Source organism: Sus scrofa, chromosome 13, assembly GCF_054392235.1.
Source record: "Sus scrofa isolate SSC_HxYL_T2T_F1_AM1 chromosome 13, Sscrofa_HxYL_maternal_Yorkshire_Landrace_v2.0, whole genome shotgun sequence".
NCBI classification, from domain to species: domain Eukaryota; kingdom Metazoa; phylum Chordata; class Mammalia; order Artiodactyla; family Suidae; genus Sus; species Sus scrofa.
Window position 1 is genome coordinate 153,316,002 of NC_139395.1, and position 20,472 is coordinate 153,336,473.

Here is a 20,472-nt window from a genome sequence, read left to right on the forward strand (position 1 = left end):
GGGTAGATGCAAGCTAAATAAGGTGGCACTTCGGTGCCCTGATTCTGAGGAGCATGTTTCTGCCCAGCAGTTTTGCATGTTTTTATCCTTATTTCCATTCAGATTTGTCCCTAAGATCCAGCCTTCCAGAGGTGCCGGTGACCCAGACCTCCGCTCACCCTCCCATCACCAGTGGTGTCCTAGAGTATTTGGAGAAAGAGCTGCGGAACCTCAACCCAGCCCAGCCTCTGCCTCCTGACCTCCAAGCCAGATCTGGCCATCCCTGCAGCATGCTGTCCTCCCTGGGCTCTGAGGTCGTGGAACGCAGAATCATCCACCTACCTCCACTGGTCAGAGACCTGTCGTCTTCGTGGAGGACCAGCAGCTCCTCCCGTCAGCAGTGGGTGCCGCCACCGGCTGCCCCCGCACCCCGGGATCTGAGGGAGGGGAGGAGGCAGCACCACTACTCTGATTTCCACCTGCAGCCCCGGGACCAGGAGTCTAAGCGCTGGGCGTTGGAGCAAAGGGAGCTGGACCAACTGCGGAGTGGAAGACACCGTGGCCCCAGGCAGCGCGGGTCACCCACCCCCTGGTCAGACAGGGACAGCCTCAGCGATGGCCACTTGTCCAGCGAGGCCCGCAGCTGCTCCCGCCGTCCCCGGAGCCGCTACCCAGAGAGATCCCGCAGGCCCAGCCCCCGAGGGAGCGCCCAGGGGCACCGGAGACGCAGGCCCCGCAGCTACTCCCCTCCCCCGGCCTCGGACCTCAGTTCCTGGAGCTGGAGTTCCGACGAGGAGAAGGAGAGGCAGCCCCGGAGCTGGGGGGCCCGCCGCCGCCCCCGCTCCCGCTCCCCCAACTGGCCTGAGGAGAAGCCACCCAGCTACCGCTCTCTGGATGTCACCTCAGGCAAGAATGGCAGGAAAAAAGGGAGTGTGGAGAGGCGTTCGGTGAGCCTGGGGCATCCTACTGCGGGTTGGGCGTGGGCAGCAAGGACCCTTCAGCCGGGCTGACAAGGTTCACTTCACACGCCCCCGTGGAGGGTCCCTGGACCCTGTTTTGCTCCCCTTGCCCTGTGTGCTTGGTGAGACGCCTCTCATAGGGTCTTAGGGCTAGAAGGGACGGTGTGTGCTGAGGGCAGGGGGGCGGGCTCAGGGCCTGATGCTTCAGAAGGGCCTGCTCACCCTCAGTCTCAATCCAGCCCTCATCACAGCCCCTTGAGGCCAGTTGGGCAGGGTTCCCCTATTTTGCGGGTGAGGAAACCAGACTCAGAATAATTAAAACACCTTGTGAGTAGTGGCGGGAGGACTCCAGGGCAGGCCTTCACGCAAGGGCTTTACTTCCTGTCAGAGCCGCCTTGCTGTACTTAGCAACAATTTCCATAACCCAAATTAGAACATTCGGCCTGAGAGGACATTTTTGTCACTTGTGGGTGCCACCATCGCTGTGCAAGAGCCTACCGAGGATGAAGGCCTTGGAGACCCCTCCCCTCCCCACCCTCCCAAGTATCTTTAAAGTGATTTGGAAAACAACAGCAAAACCAACAACCCCCATATCCCGAATATGGGTCAAAACTTAAGGATTCTGTGATCAGGCAAGGTGCCATGTCATTTTACCAGCCTGAAAAGGGCACAAGGAGTAATGTAGGCCTTTTAGGCCTCTGAATATAGTGAATATAGACCTTTTTTCCCCCTCTCCTCTAAGATGTGACTTTAAAAAATCATTTTATAATTAGTATACCCCAATGATAGTATTCCTTCTATGTTGTCACTTTGGAAAGTTATGCTGGCTCTTGCTCAGGAATATTCATGAACTGCTTTCAGAACCAACTTACAGGTTATCCCTGAAAATCTGTTTCTGTATTTGACCAAAATCCTTTTTCTGTTTTGTTTCTGTTGAGATAAAGGGGTATGTAGTAGATTCTGAGGGGAGTTCCCAGAGTAGAGGGATATTAGAGGAACAGGAATTTTAATCTCTCATAGACTTTGAAGGATACAAGTCTTATTTAGAAATGCAAGTGATTTGTTTTAAAGAACCATCATCTGCATGGTCTGTGCAAACAAACAGGCCCCTTATGAGATCCCAGTGCTGGTCTTTCTAGGGAAGAACCTTGGTGAGAGAGTCTTTCATAAAGAAGGTAGGGAGGACCTGCAGGCACTTCTGAAATAATCAATGGTGATTATATCATATTCTCACAGATATCCCATGAGAGAGGCAAAGAGCAGTCATAATGAAACTTAGTAGTATTCCTTACTAAGTGATACCAAAGTATGGACACTTATGCCATATCTCATTTAATCCTTTCAATACCTTGTGAGGTTTGTGCTATTATGTTCGGTCAGAGCCAGGACAACTGCTGTTACCTTGGTCATGTGGTTTCTAGACAGTTTCTTCATTTGAACAGAAAAATGTAATTTAAAAACCAGGTTTTGGCCTCAAATTGAAACCCTATTTTCTTCTAAGTTAAATTTTTATTTTTTTTCCTTCTAAATTAAATTATTTGGTTTCCTGTAAGTGAGAAAAGGGTGAAAGGAGCACCAGTCTTGTTCTGGATATTGGTATAAGCCCTTTCTAAACTTTATTTTATTTAATCTTTGCAACAGCCTTCTTAAGTGAGGTTAAGTAACATCCCAAGGTCACACAGCCATTAGGGAGTGAAGCCAGAATTTGAATAAAGCCCTCTGACTCTGAAGGCTGCACCCTTTTCAATAATTCATGCTGCCTCATTAGAAGGAGGGAAATCATGTGATGCAATGTTTTCCTGTGATTTCACCTCTTCCTTATTTTCTGAAAGCATTATACCTTCCTTTACGATCAAGATGTACATATCAGAGTTCCTGTTGTGGCTCAGTGGGTTCAGATCCCAACTAGTATCCATGAGGATGTGGGTTCAATCCCTGGCCTCGCTCGGTGGGTTAAAGGATCCAACATTGCCTTGAGATGAGGTGTAAGTCACAGACTTGGCTCAGATCTGGCATCGCTGTGGCTGTGGTGTAGGCCGGCAGCTACAGGCCTGATTCCACCCCTATACTGGGAACGTCCATACGCCTCTGGTGTGGCCCTAAAAAGAATAAAAGATGTACCTATCAATACTTCTATCATAAGCAAACCAAATTTTTCATTGTGAAATTGCTTGTGAGAGGCAAAGTCACTCAAGTTAATTTTAAAGGGCTTCATTGTTTTGGATCTTTCTGAGCCTATCTCCAAAAGCCTTAGCAGTTTGTCACATTTAACCGCCCACTCATACATACTCTGAGTGACCAGAGGCCCAGGACTAAAGCTTGATTTGGAAGGTTGATTGATTTGAAGGGCACCATGCTTTGCTCATTTTGTTTGTAACTTTAATTTGGAGTGCCTTTAGTGGAGCCAAAATCTCAATTTTAGAGGCGGGCTGGATGCTTTCCCCACACTTCCTTAGCCTCTGAAGACTTTGGAGCTCGCAGCTAACTTTAGAAGTTATAATAAATTGGGCCACTAGATGGTGATCTTTGTTATGTATAACTTGAAGTTTCTCTGCTTGAGGACGTAATATGTATCACAATTTTTATTAAATCAAGCTTTCAACAGTTATAGCTTTACCAGAATTTTTTTTTTTTGCTTTTTAGGGCCACACCCTATGGCATATGGAAGTTCCCAGGCTAGGGGTCCAGTTGGAGCTATTGCTGCCCGCCTTTACCACAGCCACAGCAACTCTGGATCTCAGTCACATCTGCAACGTACACCACAGCTTACTGCAACGAAGGATCCTTAACCCACTGAGCAAGGCCAGGGATGGAACCCACAATCCTCATGGATACCGGTCGGGCTCATTACCATTGAGCCACAATGGGAACTTCCTACCATAACTTTTTAACAAAATACTTACTAAAAATTTATTAAATATTCAGAGTGATATGAATTAATCAAAAAAATCTTTTGGCTCATAGGGAACCTTCTTCTCAAGAGCAATGTTTAATAAATAGATACCAACAGGAAGGGCCTTCCGTGTAAATGACCTCATGGGAACTGAACTAGGTAGGGAGTATTCCCTGCCCATGAGAAAGGGAAGTTATGCTGCAGTATCTCCTTTTTGACTCCAGAACCAGGACCCCAGCCGAGATCTCACTGGAGGTCTGGTGTTCTGCCAAAGGCTACAATCTCAGAAATATAAGAAGCAGTAATTCTCCAGTGGTTTCAGACTGAGTGGCCCCTGTGTTCCTGGTCTCCTTAAAATCAATTATCTTTCTTTCTAATATTGCTCTGTCAGAAAAGGCTTCCCAAGGCATTTTGGGTTTGTTCCAAACTTGGCCTGTACACACACCTGTTCTAATTTTAAGAGAAAACTACTGCAGTCTTTCCTTTCCAGCTAAACTTAAACTTTATGTAGAAAATCCAAGATTTTTTTTTTCTTGGTTCTTTGATTTAATTTAAAACTTTTTAGCTTGGGGCTTTATTCTCTGATAATGTCTTTTCTTCAGAAAGTCCTATGCAAGTTCCTTTTGCTTCATTTTGTTGCCTTCCTTTGTGTAAGAGAGCATCCCATAGCATTTTTTTCTAAGAAATTTTTTTATTGAAGTAAAAAAATTTAGTGTTTTCAGGTGTACAGCAAAATTTTTCATTTATATTTTTATATATATTCCTTTTCAGAGTCTTTTCAAGAATAACCTTTTCTAGGTTATTACAAGTTATTGAATATAGTTCCCCTGTGCTATATAGCAGGTCCTTATGGCATTGTCTCTTTTATATATAGTAGTGTGTATATGTTAATCCCAAATTCCTACTTTATCCCCTGCCCTGTTCCCCTTTGGCAACACTAAATTTGTTTCTGTGACTGTGAGTCTATTTTTATTTTGTAAATAAGTTCTTTTGTATCTCTTTTTTTTTATTCCACATGTGATATCATGTGATATTTGTCTTTGACTTAATACGATAATCTCTATATATATTGCCACAAATGGCCTCATTCTGTTTTTTTTTTTTTTAATGGCTGAGTAACATTACATTGTATATATGCGTGTGTGTGTGTATGTGTGTGTGTGTGTGTGTGTGTGTGTGTGTGTGTGTATCACATCTTTTTTTATCCGTTTATCTGTTTTTGGACATTTAGGTTGCTTCCATGTCTTGGCTATTGCAAATAGTGCTACACTGAACTTTGGAGTGCATGCATTTTTTCAAATTAGTGTTTCATCTTTTCCAGGTAAATGCCCAGGAGTGGGGCTGCTGGACCTGGTAGTTCTATTTTTAGTTTTTTAAAGAAACTTCCATAATATTTTCCATAGTGACTGCACCAATCTACATTCCCATCCATAGTGTAGGAGGATTCCCTTTCCTCCACACCGTCTCCAGTATTTATTATTTGTAGACTTTTTGATGATAGCTATTCTGACTGGTGTGAGGTAATAATCCCTCATTGTAGTTTTGGTTTGCGTTTCTTTAACAATTAGTGATGTTGAGCATCGTGTAATGTGCCTGTTGGCCATATGTAGGTCTTTGGAGAAATGGCTGTTTAGGTCTTCTGCCCATTTTGAATGGATTGTTTGTTTTTTGTGATATTGAGAAGTGTAAGCTGATTGTATATTTTGGAAATTAATCCCTTGTCAGTTGCATTGCTTACAAATATTTTCTCCCATTGTCTGAAGTTATCTTTTCATTTGTTCATGGTTTTCTTTGCTGTGCAAAAGCTTTTAAATTACTTGGATACTATCTGTTTGCTTTTGTTTCCATTTCTGTAAGAGACAGATGCAAAAGAATTTTGCGACAATTTATGTCAAAGAGTGTTCTTCCCATGTTTTCCTCTAGGAGTTTTAAAGTATCTGGTAGTACATATAGGTCTTTAAGCCATTTTGAGTTTATTTCTGAATATGGTGTTAAAGAATGTTCTGATTTCATTCTTTTACATGTAGCTGTCCAGTTTTCCTAGCATTGCTTATTAAAGAGACTATCTTTTCTCCATTTTATATTCCTGCATCCTTTGTTGTAGATTAGTTGACCATAAGTGTGTGGGTTTATTTATGGGCTTTCCTTCTGGTTCCATTCATCTATGTGTCTGTTTTTGTGTCAGTACCATACATTTTGATGACTGCAGCTTTATAGTATGGTCTGAAGTCAAGGAGCCTGATTCCTTCAGCTTGGTTCCTCCTTCTCAAGGTTGTTTTGGCTATTTGGAGTCTTTTGTGTTGCTATACAAATTAATTCTTTTTGTTCTAGTTCTGTGAAAAATGGCATTGGTAATTTGATAGGGAGTGCATTTAATCTGTATATTGCCTTGGGTGGTATGGTCATTTTAACAACATTGATTCTTCCAGTCCAAGAACATGATATATGTTTCCATCTGTTTGTATCTTCAGTTTCTTTCATCAGCATCTTATAATTTGGGGGGTTAGGTCTTTTGCCTCTTTAGACAGGTTTATTCATAGGTATTTTTTCTTTTTGATGCAATGGTAAATGGCATTGTTTCCTTAATTTCTCTTTTGGATATTTTGTTATTAGTGTACAGAAATGCAACAAATTTCTGTATGTTGATTTTATATCCTGCACCTTTACCAGATTCATTGATAAGCTCTCATAGTTTTCTGGTACCATCTTTAGATTTTCCATGTAAAATATCATGTCATGTGCAAACAGTGATAGTTTTACTTTCTTTCCAATCTGGATTCCTTTTATTTCTTTCTTCTCTGATTACTATGGTTATGACATCCAAAACTATGTTGAATAAAAATGGCAAGAGTGGGCATCCTTGTTTTATATCTGACCTTACAGGAAATGCTATTAGCTTTTCACCATTTGATATGATATTAACTATGGGTTTATCATATATGGCTTTTATATATTGAGGTAGGTTTCCTTCTATGTCCACTTTCTGGAGAGATTTTTGTCACAAATGGATGTTGAATTTTATCAAAGCTTTTTTCTGCATCTACTGAGAGAATCGTATGGTTTTTATTCTTTATTTTTGGGGGATACTGTGCCTGCATCATGGAAGTTCCTGGGCCAGGATCAAACCCACGACACAGCAGTGCCCAAGCCAGTACAGTGACAAGGCCAGATCTTTAGCCTCATGTGCCACAAAAGAATTCCTATTCTTCAGTATGTTAATGTGGTGTAGCACATTGACTGAGTTGTGGATATTGAAAATTCCTTGCATCCCTGGATTAAATCCCACTTGATCACGGGGTATGATCCTTTTAATGTACTGTTGGTTTGGTTGGCTAGTATTTTGTTGAGGATTTTTGCATCATTTTCATCAGTGATATTTGCTTATAATTTTCTTTTGTTTGTGTGTGATATCTTTGTCTTGTTTTGGTATCAGGGTGATGGTGGCCTTAGAGAATGAGTTCAGAAGCTCCCTCCTCTGCAATTTTTAGGAATAATTTCATAAAGATAGGTGTTAACACTTCTCTACATGTTTGGTGGAATTCACCTGTGAGGCCATCCAATCCTGGACTTTTGTTTGTTGGGAGTTTTTTAAATTGCCAATTCAATTTTCTCCTTTTTCATTTCTGATTTTATAGATTTGAACCCTCTTCCTTTTTTCTTCATGAGTCTGGCAAAGGCTTATCAATTTTGTTTGTCTTTTCAAAGGACCAGCTTTTAGTTTCATTTATCTTTTCTATTTTTTTTCAGTCTGTTTCATTTGTTTCTGCTTGATATTTATGATTTCTTTGCTTCTACTAATTTTGAGTTTTGTTTGTTCTTCTTTCTCTAGTTGCTTTAGGTGTAAGGTTAGGTTGTTTATTTGATATTTTTCTTATTTCCTGAGGTAAACTTGTATTGCTATAAAATTTCTTCTTAGAACTGCTTTTGCTGTGTCTCATAGATTTTGGGTTATGGTGTTTTTGTTTTCATTTGTCTCTGGGTATTTTTTTTACCTCTTTGATTTCTTTAGTGATCCACTGCTTGCCTCCACAAGTTTGTGTTTTTTGCAGTTTTCTGGTTTTGTTTGTTTGTTTGTTTTTGTTGTTGATTTCCAGTGTCATAGCATATGGTCAGAAAAGATACTTAATAAGACTTCACATTTCTTAATGTACCAATGGTTGCTTTGTGGCCCAGTATGTGATCTGTCCTGGAGAATGTTCCATGTGCACTTGAAAAGAATGTGTGTTTTCTTACTTTTGGATGGAACATTCTATAAATATCAATAAGCCCATTGGTCTAATTTGTTATTTAAGGCCTGTGCTTCCTTATTGATTTTCTTTCTGGGTGATCTGTCCATTGATGTAAGTGAGGTGTTAGTATCCCTTGTTACTGTTGATTTCTCCTTTTATGCCTATTAGCAATTGCCTTATATATTGTGCTCCTATGTTGAGTGTATATATAATTGTTATATCTTCTTCTGCATTTATCCCTTGATCATTACATAGTGTCCCCTTTTGTCTCTTGCAACAGACTTTATTTTAAAGTCTGTTTTGTCTGATATAAGTAGTACTACTTCAGCTTTCATTTGATATCCATTTGTGTGGAATACCTTTTTCCATCCCCTCACTTTCAGTCTGTGTTTCTCTAGATCTGAAATGAGTCTCTTGAAGGCAGCATATATATAGGCCTTGTTTTGGTACCCCTTCAGCCACTCTGTGTATTTTCATTGGCACATGTAGTCTGTTTCCATTTAAGATAATAATTGATATGTATATTCTTATTGCCATTTTGTTAATGTTTTGGATCTATTTTTGTACATCTTTTTTCCCCTTTTATTTTTCTTTTGTTCTCTTATGATTTGATGACTATCTTTAGTGTTATGTTTGGATTCCTTTTTCTTTTTTGGGTATATATTATACATTTTTGGTTTGTGGTTACTATGAGGTTTTTTTTTTTTGATAGCAGTACATACATATGATTGTTTAAAGTTGCTGATTTCTTAATTTCAAATGCATTTTTAAAAACCCGTGCATTTGTACCATCCTCTTCTCATGATTATTGGTTTTGCTATCATATTTTACATATAATTGTTTTGTGTATCCCTTAACTGCTTATTTTGGATACAAATGATTTTACTACCTTTGTCTTTTAACTTCTCTACTAGTTTTGTGTGTGAGTACTTTCCTACCTTAACTATATGTTTGCCTTTACTACTGAGTTTTTCATTTCATAATTTTCTTGTTTCTAGTTGTGGCGTGCTCTTTCTTTCTTTTTTTCTTTCCTTCCTTCCATCCATCCATCCATCCATCTTTTTTTTAGGGCCACACCTGTGGCACATAGAGGTTCCTAGGCTAGGGGTTGAATCGAATGTAGCTGCTGGCCTACACCACAGCCACAGCAATGCCAGATCTGAGCCACATCTGCAACCTACACCACAGCTCATGGCAATGTCAGATCCTTAACCCACTGAGCAAGGTCAGAGATCGAACCTGTGTCCTCATGGATGCTAGTCAGATTCATTTTTGCTGAGCCACAATGGGAACTCCTTTTCTTTTTTTTCCTAGAGAGGTTCTTTTTCCATTTATTGTAAAGCTGGTTTGGTGGTGCTGACTTCTGTTAGCTTTTGCTTGTCTGTAAAGCTTTTGATTTCTCCATCAATCTGAATGACAGCCTTGCTGTATAGAGTATTCTTGGTTGTAGGTTTTTCCCTTTCCCCACTTTAAATATATCATGCTATTCCTTTCAGGCCTTCAGAATTTCTGCTGAAAAATCAGCTTATAGCCTATGGAGTTCCCTTATGTTATTTGTTGCTTTTTCCTTGATGCCTTTAGTATCCTCTCTTTAATTTTTGTCACTTTGACTACAGTGTGTCTTGGTGTGTTCTTCTTTGGGTTAATCCTCCATGGACCCTCTGAGGTTCCTGAACTTGGGTAACTGTTTCCTTTCCCAGGTTAGAGAATTTTTCAGCTCTTATCTCTCTAGATATTTTCTGGGGTCTTTTCTCCATCTCTTCTCTTTCTGGGGCCTCTATAATGCGAATATTAGTGCATTTTATCTTGTCCCAGAGGTCTCTTAAATTGTTCTCATTTCCTTTCATTCTTTTTTATCTTCAGCAGTATCATTTATTCTGCTAATTTCTTCCAGTATAATTTTCATTTCATTTATTGTATTCTTCAATTCTGCTTGTTCTTTATATTTTCTCTTTGTTAAAAACTTCTAACTTCTCACTCTATGCATCCATTCTCCTCCTTAGTTTTTTTGATCATCTTTACAGTCATTATACTAAACTCTTTCTTGAGTAGATTGCCTATCTCCACTTCACTTGGTTCTTCTTCTGGGGTTTTATTTTGTTCCTTCATGTAGAACTTGTTCCTCTGCCATTTCATTTTGTCTAAGTTGCTATTTGTATTTTTGTGTGTGTGGTAGGTTAGTTGTTTCAGTGGCCCTTTGTAAGAGGCATCCTGGGTGTCCAAGCAGTGTACTACACTCTTGTCACCTAAGCTGTATATGCCACAGATTCCCCCTAAGAGGGCTGAAGGGATCCTTCTGTTATGGTATGCCGACTATGTGGGCAATCTGTTAGGCTTGGCTGGTCCATAGTCTAATTAGTTATCAGGCCATGCCTTGTGTGGATGGTGCTGGATGTTGTTTAGCAGGGCTGGGTCATGAGGTTGCAGACTCCCAGGGGGACCCTGGGTCTAGTACTGGCTCACTGGTGGGCAGAGTCAGTGTCCTGAAGACTCTTGGGCTTTTACCCACTCAGTGACAGGTGAAGCCAGATCCTGGAGTTAGTGGTGGACTACTTTAAGGCAGAGCTAGTTTCTGAAGTCTGACTGTAGGGCCTAGGGACTCAATTTCAGATCATTGTGGGTAGTGGTTGTGGTTCTTGACACAGTTAGGTATGGGATCTGGGGTGTCCCACAGGCTGCATTAATCTGCTAATGGCCAGTGCCAGGGCCCAGCTGATCCCAGGGTAGGATCTGGCCCGCATTGTAGGATCATAGTTTTTTTGCTTCTGGTAATTTGCCCACTGGTGAGTGGGGCTAGTCTAAAGGCTTGTACAGGCTTCCTGGTGGGAGGGCCCAGTGCTTGCACACTGGTGTATAGATCTGGATTTTGATCCTCTGGTGTCCTATGCCATGTCTAGGGCCATGTCTAGAGGCAGTTGTGGGCTCAGGAAGTCTTTAGGAAGCCTGTCTGCTGATGGATGGGGCTGTGTTCCCACCCTGTTAGTTGTTTGGCCTGAGGAGTCCCAGCACTGGAGTCTCCAAGCTATTGGGTGGAACCAGGTCATGGTGCTAATGAGCCAATTTGGCAGCTGCTGGGAGTGTTCACACAGTTGAATGTTCTCCCGTATGACTGCCATTAATGTGTATGTCCCCAGGGTGAGCTGCAGCCACTCCCTGCCAATCCAAGAGACTCTCTCTAAGATAAGAAGGTAGGTCTGGCCCAGTCTCCCATCAGATTACTACTTTTGCCCATGGTTCTGGGGTGTGTGATAGTTTTTGTATACCCTTTAAGAGTCAAGTCTCTATTTCCCCTATCCTGTGGGGCTCCTGCAATTAAGCTCTGATTCCTTCAAAACCAAATGCTCTGGGGGCTTGTCTTGCCAGTGCCAGACCCCCAGGCTAGTGAGCCTGATGTGGGGCTCAGACCTCTCACTCCTATGAAAGAAACTCTGTAGTATAATTGTTCTCCAGTTTGTGGGTCACATACTAAGGGGATAGGGTTTGATTGTATTGTGAGTCTGCCTCTCCTTCTGTACTGTTATTGTGTTTCTTTTTTTATGTCTTTAGCTGTAGAAGATCTTTTCTGTTAAGTTCAGGGTTTCTTTCATGGTTGATCTACAGATAATTGTGATTTTGATGCACTCATGAAAGGAGGTGAGCTTAGAGTCTTTCTACTCTGCTATCTTGGCCTCTCTAACCTATCCACAGCATTTCAGTCAGAAACTACACTCCCTAAAACTCATTTTCTTGATAAAATGAAAACACACAAAATTTTTATAGCAATGTGAATATAGTATATACAGATGCATTTTTAACAGTATGTTTAGGGGCAAATTATCTTAGTTTGCCATTTCAAACCAGAATCACATTCATTGACTATAACTGTAGATAGTCAAGACAAAATAAAAATTTTCCCCTATGATACAGTTAGAGAGTTATGAGAAATATAAACGATAGTCCCTGAAGCCCTCTTAGAGCAAGATGAGAAAGCCAAAATATCAAATAGAATAACTTCTGAAGAAAAGCCACTGAATTTGGTCAAAAAGAAATAATTAGTGATCTTTGAAAATTAACTTCAGCCAAATACCAAGGTATGAAGCTGAACTTTTTAGACAAGGGCTGAGAATAAACAGTTTAGGAGAATATAAATGGAATATGAGAACTGTGCCACATCTTCATGAACAAATGATAAAAATAGAGACTGATGAATGGAACAGGGTACTTTTTTTCAATCTAAGGGGAACTTAAAGATGTCGAAAATCAGCAGGAGTCAGAGTGAATGAGACTCTGAGAAGTTTTCAGAAATTAAATATGTTTGAAGGAGATTCCAGAGAAGTAGGAAAGATGAGAAACCTAAGCTGGGGGGAGAGACTGGCTTCATGAAGAGTCAAGAAGTAGTTTTTAGATTCGGAACTGTTGTCCCAGCAGCTACCACTTCACCAAGGATTTGTAACAGAATCAAACCCATTCATGTATTGTATACATAGACAGCAGAGCCCAGCTGACTGGATTTTTTTGTGTGTGTGTTCTTCTATTCTCTAGGAGAGAGAGAGCTCCCATAGTGGAAGGAGTGTGGTCATTTAGTCACCGGGCAAAACACTACTTCTGCGGCTTCTTCTCAGCTCCTTCATGTCATCAGCATCACCCAGATTTTCAGCTGACTTGGGAGGGACATCACAAGTTTGTATCTAACAGTTCAGGCTTAAATTCTGAGACTCAATTAGAATTTTAAACACAAGGTTTGATAAATTAATGACTGTAGTTTTAGCCTTGGTTCATGCTCCATGTATTTAGAAAATCTGATTTATAATGAACCCTAATTGGGATGTGATCCCTCAGGAACTTAGTAGCGTGAAACTTCAACTAGGTTACCCTGCTCAGAACTGTGGCCATTCTCAAAGTGAGAACTCAGGAATCTTTAAGAGGAAATCAAACATGTCTCAGGAGCAGGAAATCTATGGAGTATTATAAGGAAATTTCCATGGAAACCTGTCTCCCCCTACAACATGAGTCCACTTTGTTGCCCCCAAGCCCAGTCTTTGAGGGTCACTCAGAGATGGCACAGCAAATACTCCAGGAGCATGCCCTCTATTGGGCTATTTATTGCAAGTGTGGAAAGAGAAGTATGTTTGCCCCATTCTTATTCCTGTCTTCTGTTTTTCTTGCTTTTTTATTTTTTTTGCCTATATCTAATTTATATTTTCTTATACAGTATGTATCTGTTAAAACCATTTTAAATACTTCTTGGGAAAAACATAGTACATAAATAAGAAATTAAAGTACCAGCCTGAGAATTCTGCTCAAATACATATCTATTTTGATACACTTAATGAAATTAAGTTCTTTTCCCAACTACAGCTCAGAGAAGAGGCAAGACAGCCTGATGGTTCTGGAGCCATCTTTCTTCTGGCACCACTCAGCATTGCAGAGTTGATATTTCCCAAGCAAAGGCATCTAGGCAGGTTTTGCCACTTGGTGCCCCAGGAGGAAAGGTCTGTGCCCCTCTGTAATTGTCCCTACAACCCCCTCTCATTCTCCTCAACCCCTTTGGTGGCTTCATGAATCCATTTGTGCTTCATGTAGATACCGTCCTTGAGTGAACTCTAAGGAGATAGCCTAAAAGGAGGTGTGTGTGTGTTGGGGGGGGGGTTCCTCAACAGTATCTTTATGTGTATGGCCTTAAGCTCAGTTTAGACCCTGTAGTGTTGCTGCCAGTTTCACTGATTACATGTTAGAGAAAATAGGTTAAATGCCTGCACTAGGCAAAGATTTCTTTGGGACTTTTTTTATATCCATAATATAACTCAGTCTAAAGTAAAAAACAGAAAAAAATTAAAAATTTAGTGGATAGTGAAGACATAAAATTCAGTAGGTGAGGGACCTCTAGTCTGAACAAGATGGCATAGACCTTTTTTCTCTGCTCCTCTCCACTAAGAACAACTTATAAATCCTAGAAATGGAACAAGAGACAAGCAAAGGAGAACTCTGAAGGGTGCTAAGAGGAAGGCAAGCTGATTTGGGAACCCAGGACCAGATAACAACACAGAATCCTCACATCTTGCAGCCCTCAACCAACAGAAGGCAGCCACTTACACCTGGTATTTTCCAGCTTCCCACCTAGCAACAGTAGGTAGCCCAGTAGCTTATTCTTCCCCCTGGATCTAATGGGAGTCCCTCTGACAACCTCAGGCAAAGGAGACCAACTGGGAGCCCTGTCAAAAAAAAAGTGGCCAGGGGAAGCATTCTCCTTCCCTGACAGATCCAAGACTCCTCTTTTCTATGGAGAGGTATGAATTTGGTTTGGGGAAGCCAGTAAGAGACACCCAGGTAAAGCAGGTGGCCCAGCTTGGGAAGCCTCTTTGTCCCCAAGGGCCAGAAACTCTCCTCCTCTGCCCAGACACAATAGGGCTTATTGGTAGAATCATGACAAAGAACCTGTCACAACTAATAGACCTGTAGCTAGCAGCCTGGTCCCAGAAATCACTTCATGGAACTAGACTCTCCTCCTATCCAGAGAAACCTGGGTATCTAGGGGGTACTAATGGAAGGATTTCCCCATCTCTCTCTCTCACTAAGAGATATCTGGCAATACAGCCAAAGGAAATGCCAATCCTCATGCAGTCACAAAGTCTCTGAAGTAAACTGTTGTTGGAATCACAGCCCACAAAAGTAGGCTCAGACTCATATGTTAAACCTAAACAGAGTAACCTCCTATAACATAATGCTTAAAAAGAACCCAAAGTGTCCTAAAATAGACAAAATGTTCAGGATATAAATCAAGAACCAAGAAAATCACAACTTAAATGAAAAATGAAATCAGCTGATGCCAACACTTTGATGAATCAGATGATGGAATTATCTGATAAAAATTTTAAGTCAGACATTAAAATTCTACAACAATCAATTACAAATTCTCTTAAATAAAAACAGAAAATCTCAGAAAATAAATATAAATTATGCAAAAAAAAAAAACAAATGGAAATTATAGGACTGAGGAGTGCAATAGAAATTTAAAACTTGCTGAATGAGCTCAGCAGTAGAGTGGAGATGATGAAGGACAGAACAATAGAATTCACCCAATATGAACAATTGGAAAGAGACTAGGGGAAAAAAAAGAACAGAACCTCAGGGACCTATGGGACAATAACAAAATATCCACCATACATATTATTGGAGTCTCAGAAAGTAAAGGAGAAAGAGTGGGGAAAGAAGCATTTGAAGAAACATGGCTGAAAATGTCCCAAATTTGATGAAAGACACCAACATAGAGATCCAAGAAGCACAATGAACTCTATACAAGATAAACCTTAGAATCCATGCCAACACACATCATAATTAAACTTTTGAAGATTAGAAACAAAGAGAAAATCCTGAAAACAGCTAGAGGAATAATGCATTACCTATAGGGAACACCAATTTGAATGGGTTCCTCATGTGAAATCATGAAAAAGGAAAGGGTAAAATATTTTTAAAGCACTTTTAAAAAGAACTGTGGCCCATAATTTTATATCTGGCAACTTTGTCAGAAATGAAGGGAAAATAAAAATCACAGATGAATGAAAATGAAAAGATTTTGTGACTAGCAGATATACTCTGGAAAGCCTAGATAAAGGAAATTCTTTAAACAAAGGAAATAATGGAAGGACACTTAGAGCATCAGAAAACAAGAAGAAACAATAGAAATGTCAGAAATATGAGTCCATGTAATAGACATTGTTTTGATTATATTGCATCATGATTTGTTTCAGTCATAAAATATGGCTAATAAAACCCATAAGAGAAAAATATCTCAAAAGAAATAGATGTTATGCAATGAGTTAACAATAATATGTAAAGGTGGAGAAGGTAAAGAGACCTAATTGGAGGTGGGCTTTCTAAACTTCATTTGAAATGGTAAACTTTGACCAACTACAGAATTATAAGCAGCACTCAGAGCAACCACTATGAAAACTACAAAGAGATGAACTTAAAAGTGCTGTAAGATGGAGTCCTAAAACATATTTAATCTGCAGAAAAGCAAGATAAAAAGCAATAACAGCTAAAAGAAACAAGTGGAAAATAAGTAATAAAAGAGCATCCTAAACTGCTAAAATATCAATAATTATCTTAAATGTAAATGGTCTAAATATACCAATCAAAAGACAGAGATTAGCAGAGTGGATTAAAAAAAACCAAATCAACTATATACTGCTTATAAAATCCTCACTTCATATTTAACCACAGGTAGGCTGAAAGTAAAAGGGAGGGAAAAGATATATCAAGTATATATTAATAATAAAAAATAAAAAAGGAATGACAGTATCTCATAAAGTAGACTTAAAAGCAAAGAACATTACCAGAGACAAAAATGAGACATTATTCAATGATGAAAGGATATATTTGCCAGGAAGACACAGTATACTTATGTGTATAAACTAAACCATAGAGCCTCAAATACATGAAGCAAAAAACTGATAAAGCTGAAATGAGAAAGAGAAAAATCTTTAATTATAGTTGGGAACTCCATCACTGCTCCTATTCAGCAACAAATAGAACTAATAAGCAACAAATCACAAGGAAATAGGAAATCTGAGCAACAGAATCAGTCGTCAGGATCTAATTAACATATGTAAAAGAGATCATCCAACAAAGTGGAGTACATTTTTTTCAATTTCCTGAACATTCACCAAGTAGAGAAAAAACAAAATATGCCATGCCATAAAGCATGTGTGTTCTGACTATAATGGAATCAAGCTGGAAATCTGTAACAAAGACAACAGGAAACTCTCAAAACACTTGGAAACTAAGCAATGCACCTCTAAATAACTGTGGGTCAAATAAGGAGTCCAAAAGGAAACTTAAAACCATGTAGAACTAAATAAAAATGAAAATACAAATCATGTAGAATGCAACTAAAGCAGTTATGAGAGGGAAATTTATAGCACTAAATGCTTATGTTAAAAATGAGTAAAGGTGTCATATTAATAACACCTAGTTTCCTTCAGAAACTGGAAAAAGGAGCAAAACAAACCCAAAGCAAGAAGAAGAAATGAAATAATAAAGAGCAAAAAATAAAATTGGAAATAGGAAAATATTACCAAAAACCCAAGGAAAAAAAAAAGTTGGTGCTTCCAAAAAAAAATCAATAAAATTAATAAACCTCTAGCTAGACTGACAAAAATAGTGATAACATAAATCACCAATATTAGAAATAAAATAGGATTTATTATTTCAGACAGAGAAGTCATTAAAAAATAATAAGGGGGTACTACATACAACTTTATGCTCATAAATACGACAGCTTAGAAAACATGAAACAATTCCTTAAGAACTGCAAAGTGCTAAAATTCAGCTAAACAAAATACCCAATCTGAATAGCCCTTTAACCATAAGGGAAATTGAATGTTTAATTAAAAAGAAATCTCAAGGCCCAGATAGTCTCCCTGGACAATTCTATCAAACCTTTAAAGCATAATTAAAACTTTACACAGTCTCTTAGCAAAAAAAAATAGAAAAGGAGGAAACATTGCCCAGCTCATTCAGGAGGACAACATAGAGCCAGACAAAGAGATTACAAAAAAAGGAAACTTCAAACAAACATCCCTCCTGAACTTGGATGCAAAGCTCCCTGACAGAATATTACCAAATGTTTTAATACATAAAAATAATTATATACCATGAACAAGTGGGATTTATTCTTGGTATGCAAGACTGGCTTCCAGAGCAGTCAAAATAATCTTGAAAAATACAATTAAAGGACGTATATACCTTCCCATTTTAAAATGTACTATAAAACTATGGTAGTTTCGATAGTGTGGTACTGACATAAGGATAGATATAACTGTAAATGAATAGAATTAAATAGAATAGAAATAAATCCCTATATTTATGGTAAATTGATTTTTGGCAAAGCTGTTTGGCAATTCAATGGGGAAAATATAGTCTTTTCTACAAATACTGCTGTGTCAGTTGCATAGCCACACGCAAAAAGGTAGATTTAGACCCTTACTTTATAGTATACACAAACAATTAACTCAAAATGGATAATAGGCATAGGTATGAGAGGTAAAACTGTAAAAGTTTTAGAGAAAAAGATAGTAGAAAGGAAGTCTTTGTGTCCTTGAATTAGAGTTCTTAGTTATGACATGAGTAACATAATCTTTAAAAGGAAAAACTTTTTTTTTCCTTTTTATAGCTACACCTGCAGCACATGGAAGTTCCCAGCCAGGGGTTGAATCTGAGCTGCAATTGTGGCCCACAGCAACACCAGATCTGAAATGTATCTCTATGACCTATGCTGCAGTTCATGGCACCTCTGGATCCCCAACCCACTGAGCAAGGCAAGGGATTGAATCTGCATCTCCATAGGGACAATGTCAGGTCCTCAATCTGCTGAGCCACAGTGGGAACTCCAAAAGGAAAATTTATAAATTGAACTTCATCAAAATTTAAAACTTTTGTACTTCTAAAGACACCATTAAGGAAATGGAAATATAAGCCTCAAACAGAGAACATATTCACAAATCATACTTTTTTTTTTTTTTTTGTCCTTTTGCCATTTCTAGGCCCACTCCTGTGGCATATGGAGGTTCCCAGGCTAGGGGCCTAATTGGAGCTGTAGCTGCCAGCCTACACCACAACGTGGGATCCGAGCCGCGTCTGTGACCTACACCATAGCTCACGGCAATGCCGGATCCTTAACCCACTAAGCAAGGCCAGGGATCGAACCCGCAACCTCGCAGTTCCTAGTCGGATTCATTAACCACTGAGCCATGACGGGAACTCCACAAATCATACTTCTAATAAAAACTTCTAATCAGAAATATAAAGAACTCTCAAAACTCAATAAGACAAATAGCTCAATTTTTTAAAATAGGCAAGATTTTAATAGATATTTCACCAAAAAACCCAAAGTTGGCTAATAAGCATATGAAAAGTTTTTTTATCTTATCATTAGTCGTGAGGAAAATGCAAATTAAAACCACAATGTAGGATTTCCTGCTGTGGTGCATCGGGATCAGGGGAGTCTCTGCAGTGCCAGGTCCCAGGTTCAATCCCTGGCTTGGCACAGTGGGTTAAAGTAACCAGCTTTGCTGCAGCTGTGGAAAAAACAAACAAAAACCCGCAGTGTAATACCACTTCCCACCCACTGGAATAATAAGAGACAGACAATAAGTGGTGGCCTAGATATGGAGAAATGTGAATCCTCAGTTGCTGATGCAAAAGTAAAATGATGTAGCCACTTTGAAAAGCCTTTTTTGGCAACTAAAAAAAACCTCCATGTGACCCAACAATTTCTCTCCCTGATTATCTACCCAAGAGGAATAATATGTTCATGTAAAGACTCATACATGGATGTTCATAGGAGGCTTATGTGTCATAACTAAAAATGTTGAAAAAAATCCAAATTTCTATAAATTAGTGAATGGATGAACAAAATATGGTATATCCATACAATGGAATTCTATTTAGTAATAAAAAAATAACTGATACGTACTCTGTAACATGAATAAAATTTAAAAACATTAAAATCATAAAAATATTATAAGTGAAGAAAGCCAGATGCACAAGACCACATGATTCCAGAAAAGGCAAATCTGTAGAGACAGAAGGTAATGAGTAGTTGCCTGAGATTGGGGTGGGAATAGGAACTGAATGCAAGTGGACATGAGGCTTCTTATGGGGTGATGGAAGTGTTCTAAAATTGGATTATGGTGATGGTTGTAAAACTGTAAATTTACTAAAAATCATTCAATTGAACATTTGAAATGAGTGAATTCTATGCTACATCAATTTAATGATACATCTAATCTATTGATGTATTTATAATACAACAATAAAAATCTTTAGTAGATGAGCATCATTCGAAAATGTGTGTATAGAGTGATAAAAATCTTTTTAAAATGTGTTCAAATGAATTCTAATTTTAACTTTTTTCTACTTTAACAGAAAAAAAGGAAATTGAAGTGAAACTGGAAGTTTTGTTTGTTCTTTGTTTTTTCATTTTTTTAATATAATGCTTTTTATTTTTTTCCATTATAGCTGATTTACAGTGTTCTGTCAATTTTCTGCTGCACAGCAAGGTGACCCAGTCACACATACATGCATACATTCTTTTTTCTCACATCATGCTCCATCACAAGTGACCAGATATAGTTCCCAGTACTATACAGCATGATCCATTCCAAAAGCTATAGCTTATCCATTATCCATTGCTTATCCATTCCAAAGGCTATAGCTTGCATCTATAAACCCCAAATTCCCAGTCCCTCCTACTCCCTCCCCCTCCCTGTTGGCAAGCACAAGTCTGTTCTCCATGTCCGTGATTTTCTTTTCTGTGGAACAGTTCATTTGTGCCCTATATTATATTCAAGATATAAGTGAAATCATACAGTATTTGTCTTTCTCTTTCTGACTTACTTCACTCAGAATGAGAGTCTCTAGTTCCATCTCT

The 20,472-nt window shown here is 39.1% G+C and overlaps 1 protein-coding gene across 26 annotated transcripts in view; it reads left to right on the plus strand.

Moving 5' to 3' along the window:
- The window catches only part of ILDR1 (immunoglobulin like domain containing receptor 1), a 50,508-nt gene extending 35,493 nt beyond the window's left edge, over nucleotides 1–15,015 (plus strand). For 10 of the 26 annotated variants that reach the window (XM_084991057.1, XM_084991054.1, XM_084991069.1 and 7 more), the window contains 2 exons: nucleotides 103–926; nucleotides 12,582–15,015. In XM_084991057.1, coding sequence (XP_084847183.1) covers nucleotides 103–926; nucleotides 12,582–12,623 — 866 coding nt within the window. In that variant the 3' untranslated portion in view covers nucleotides 12,624–15,015. Of the gene's footprint in view, nucleotides 1–102; nucleotides 3,015–3,581; nucleotides 4,911–12,581 lie in introns of those variants that run through there. The other 16 variants (XM_084991066.1, XM_084991064.1, XM_084991061.1 and 13 more) reach the window with 9 other exon arrangements.
- The last annotated feature ends 5,457 nt before the right edge of the window (nucleotides 15,016–20,472 follow it).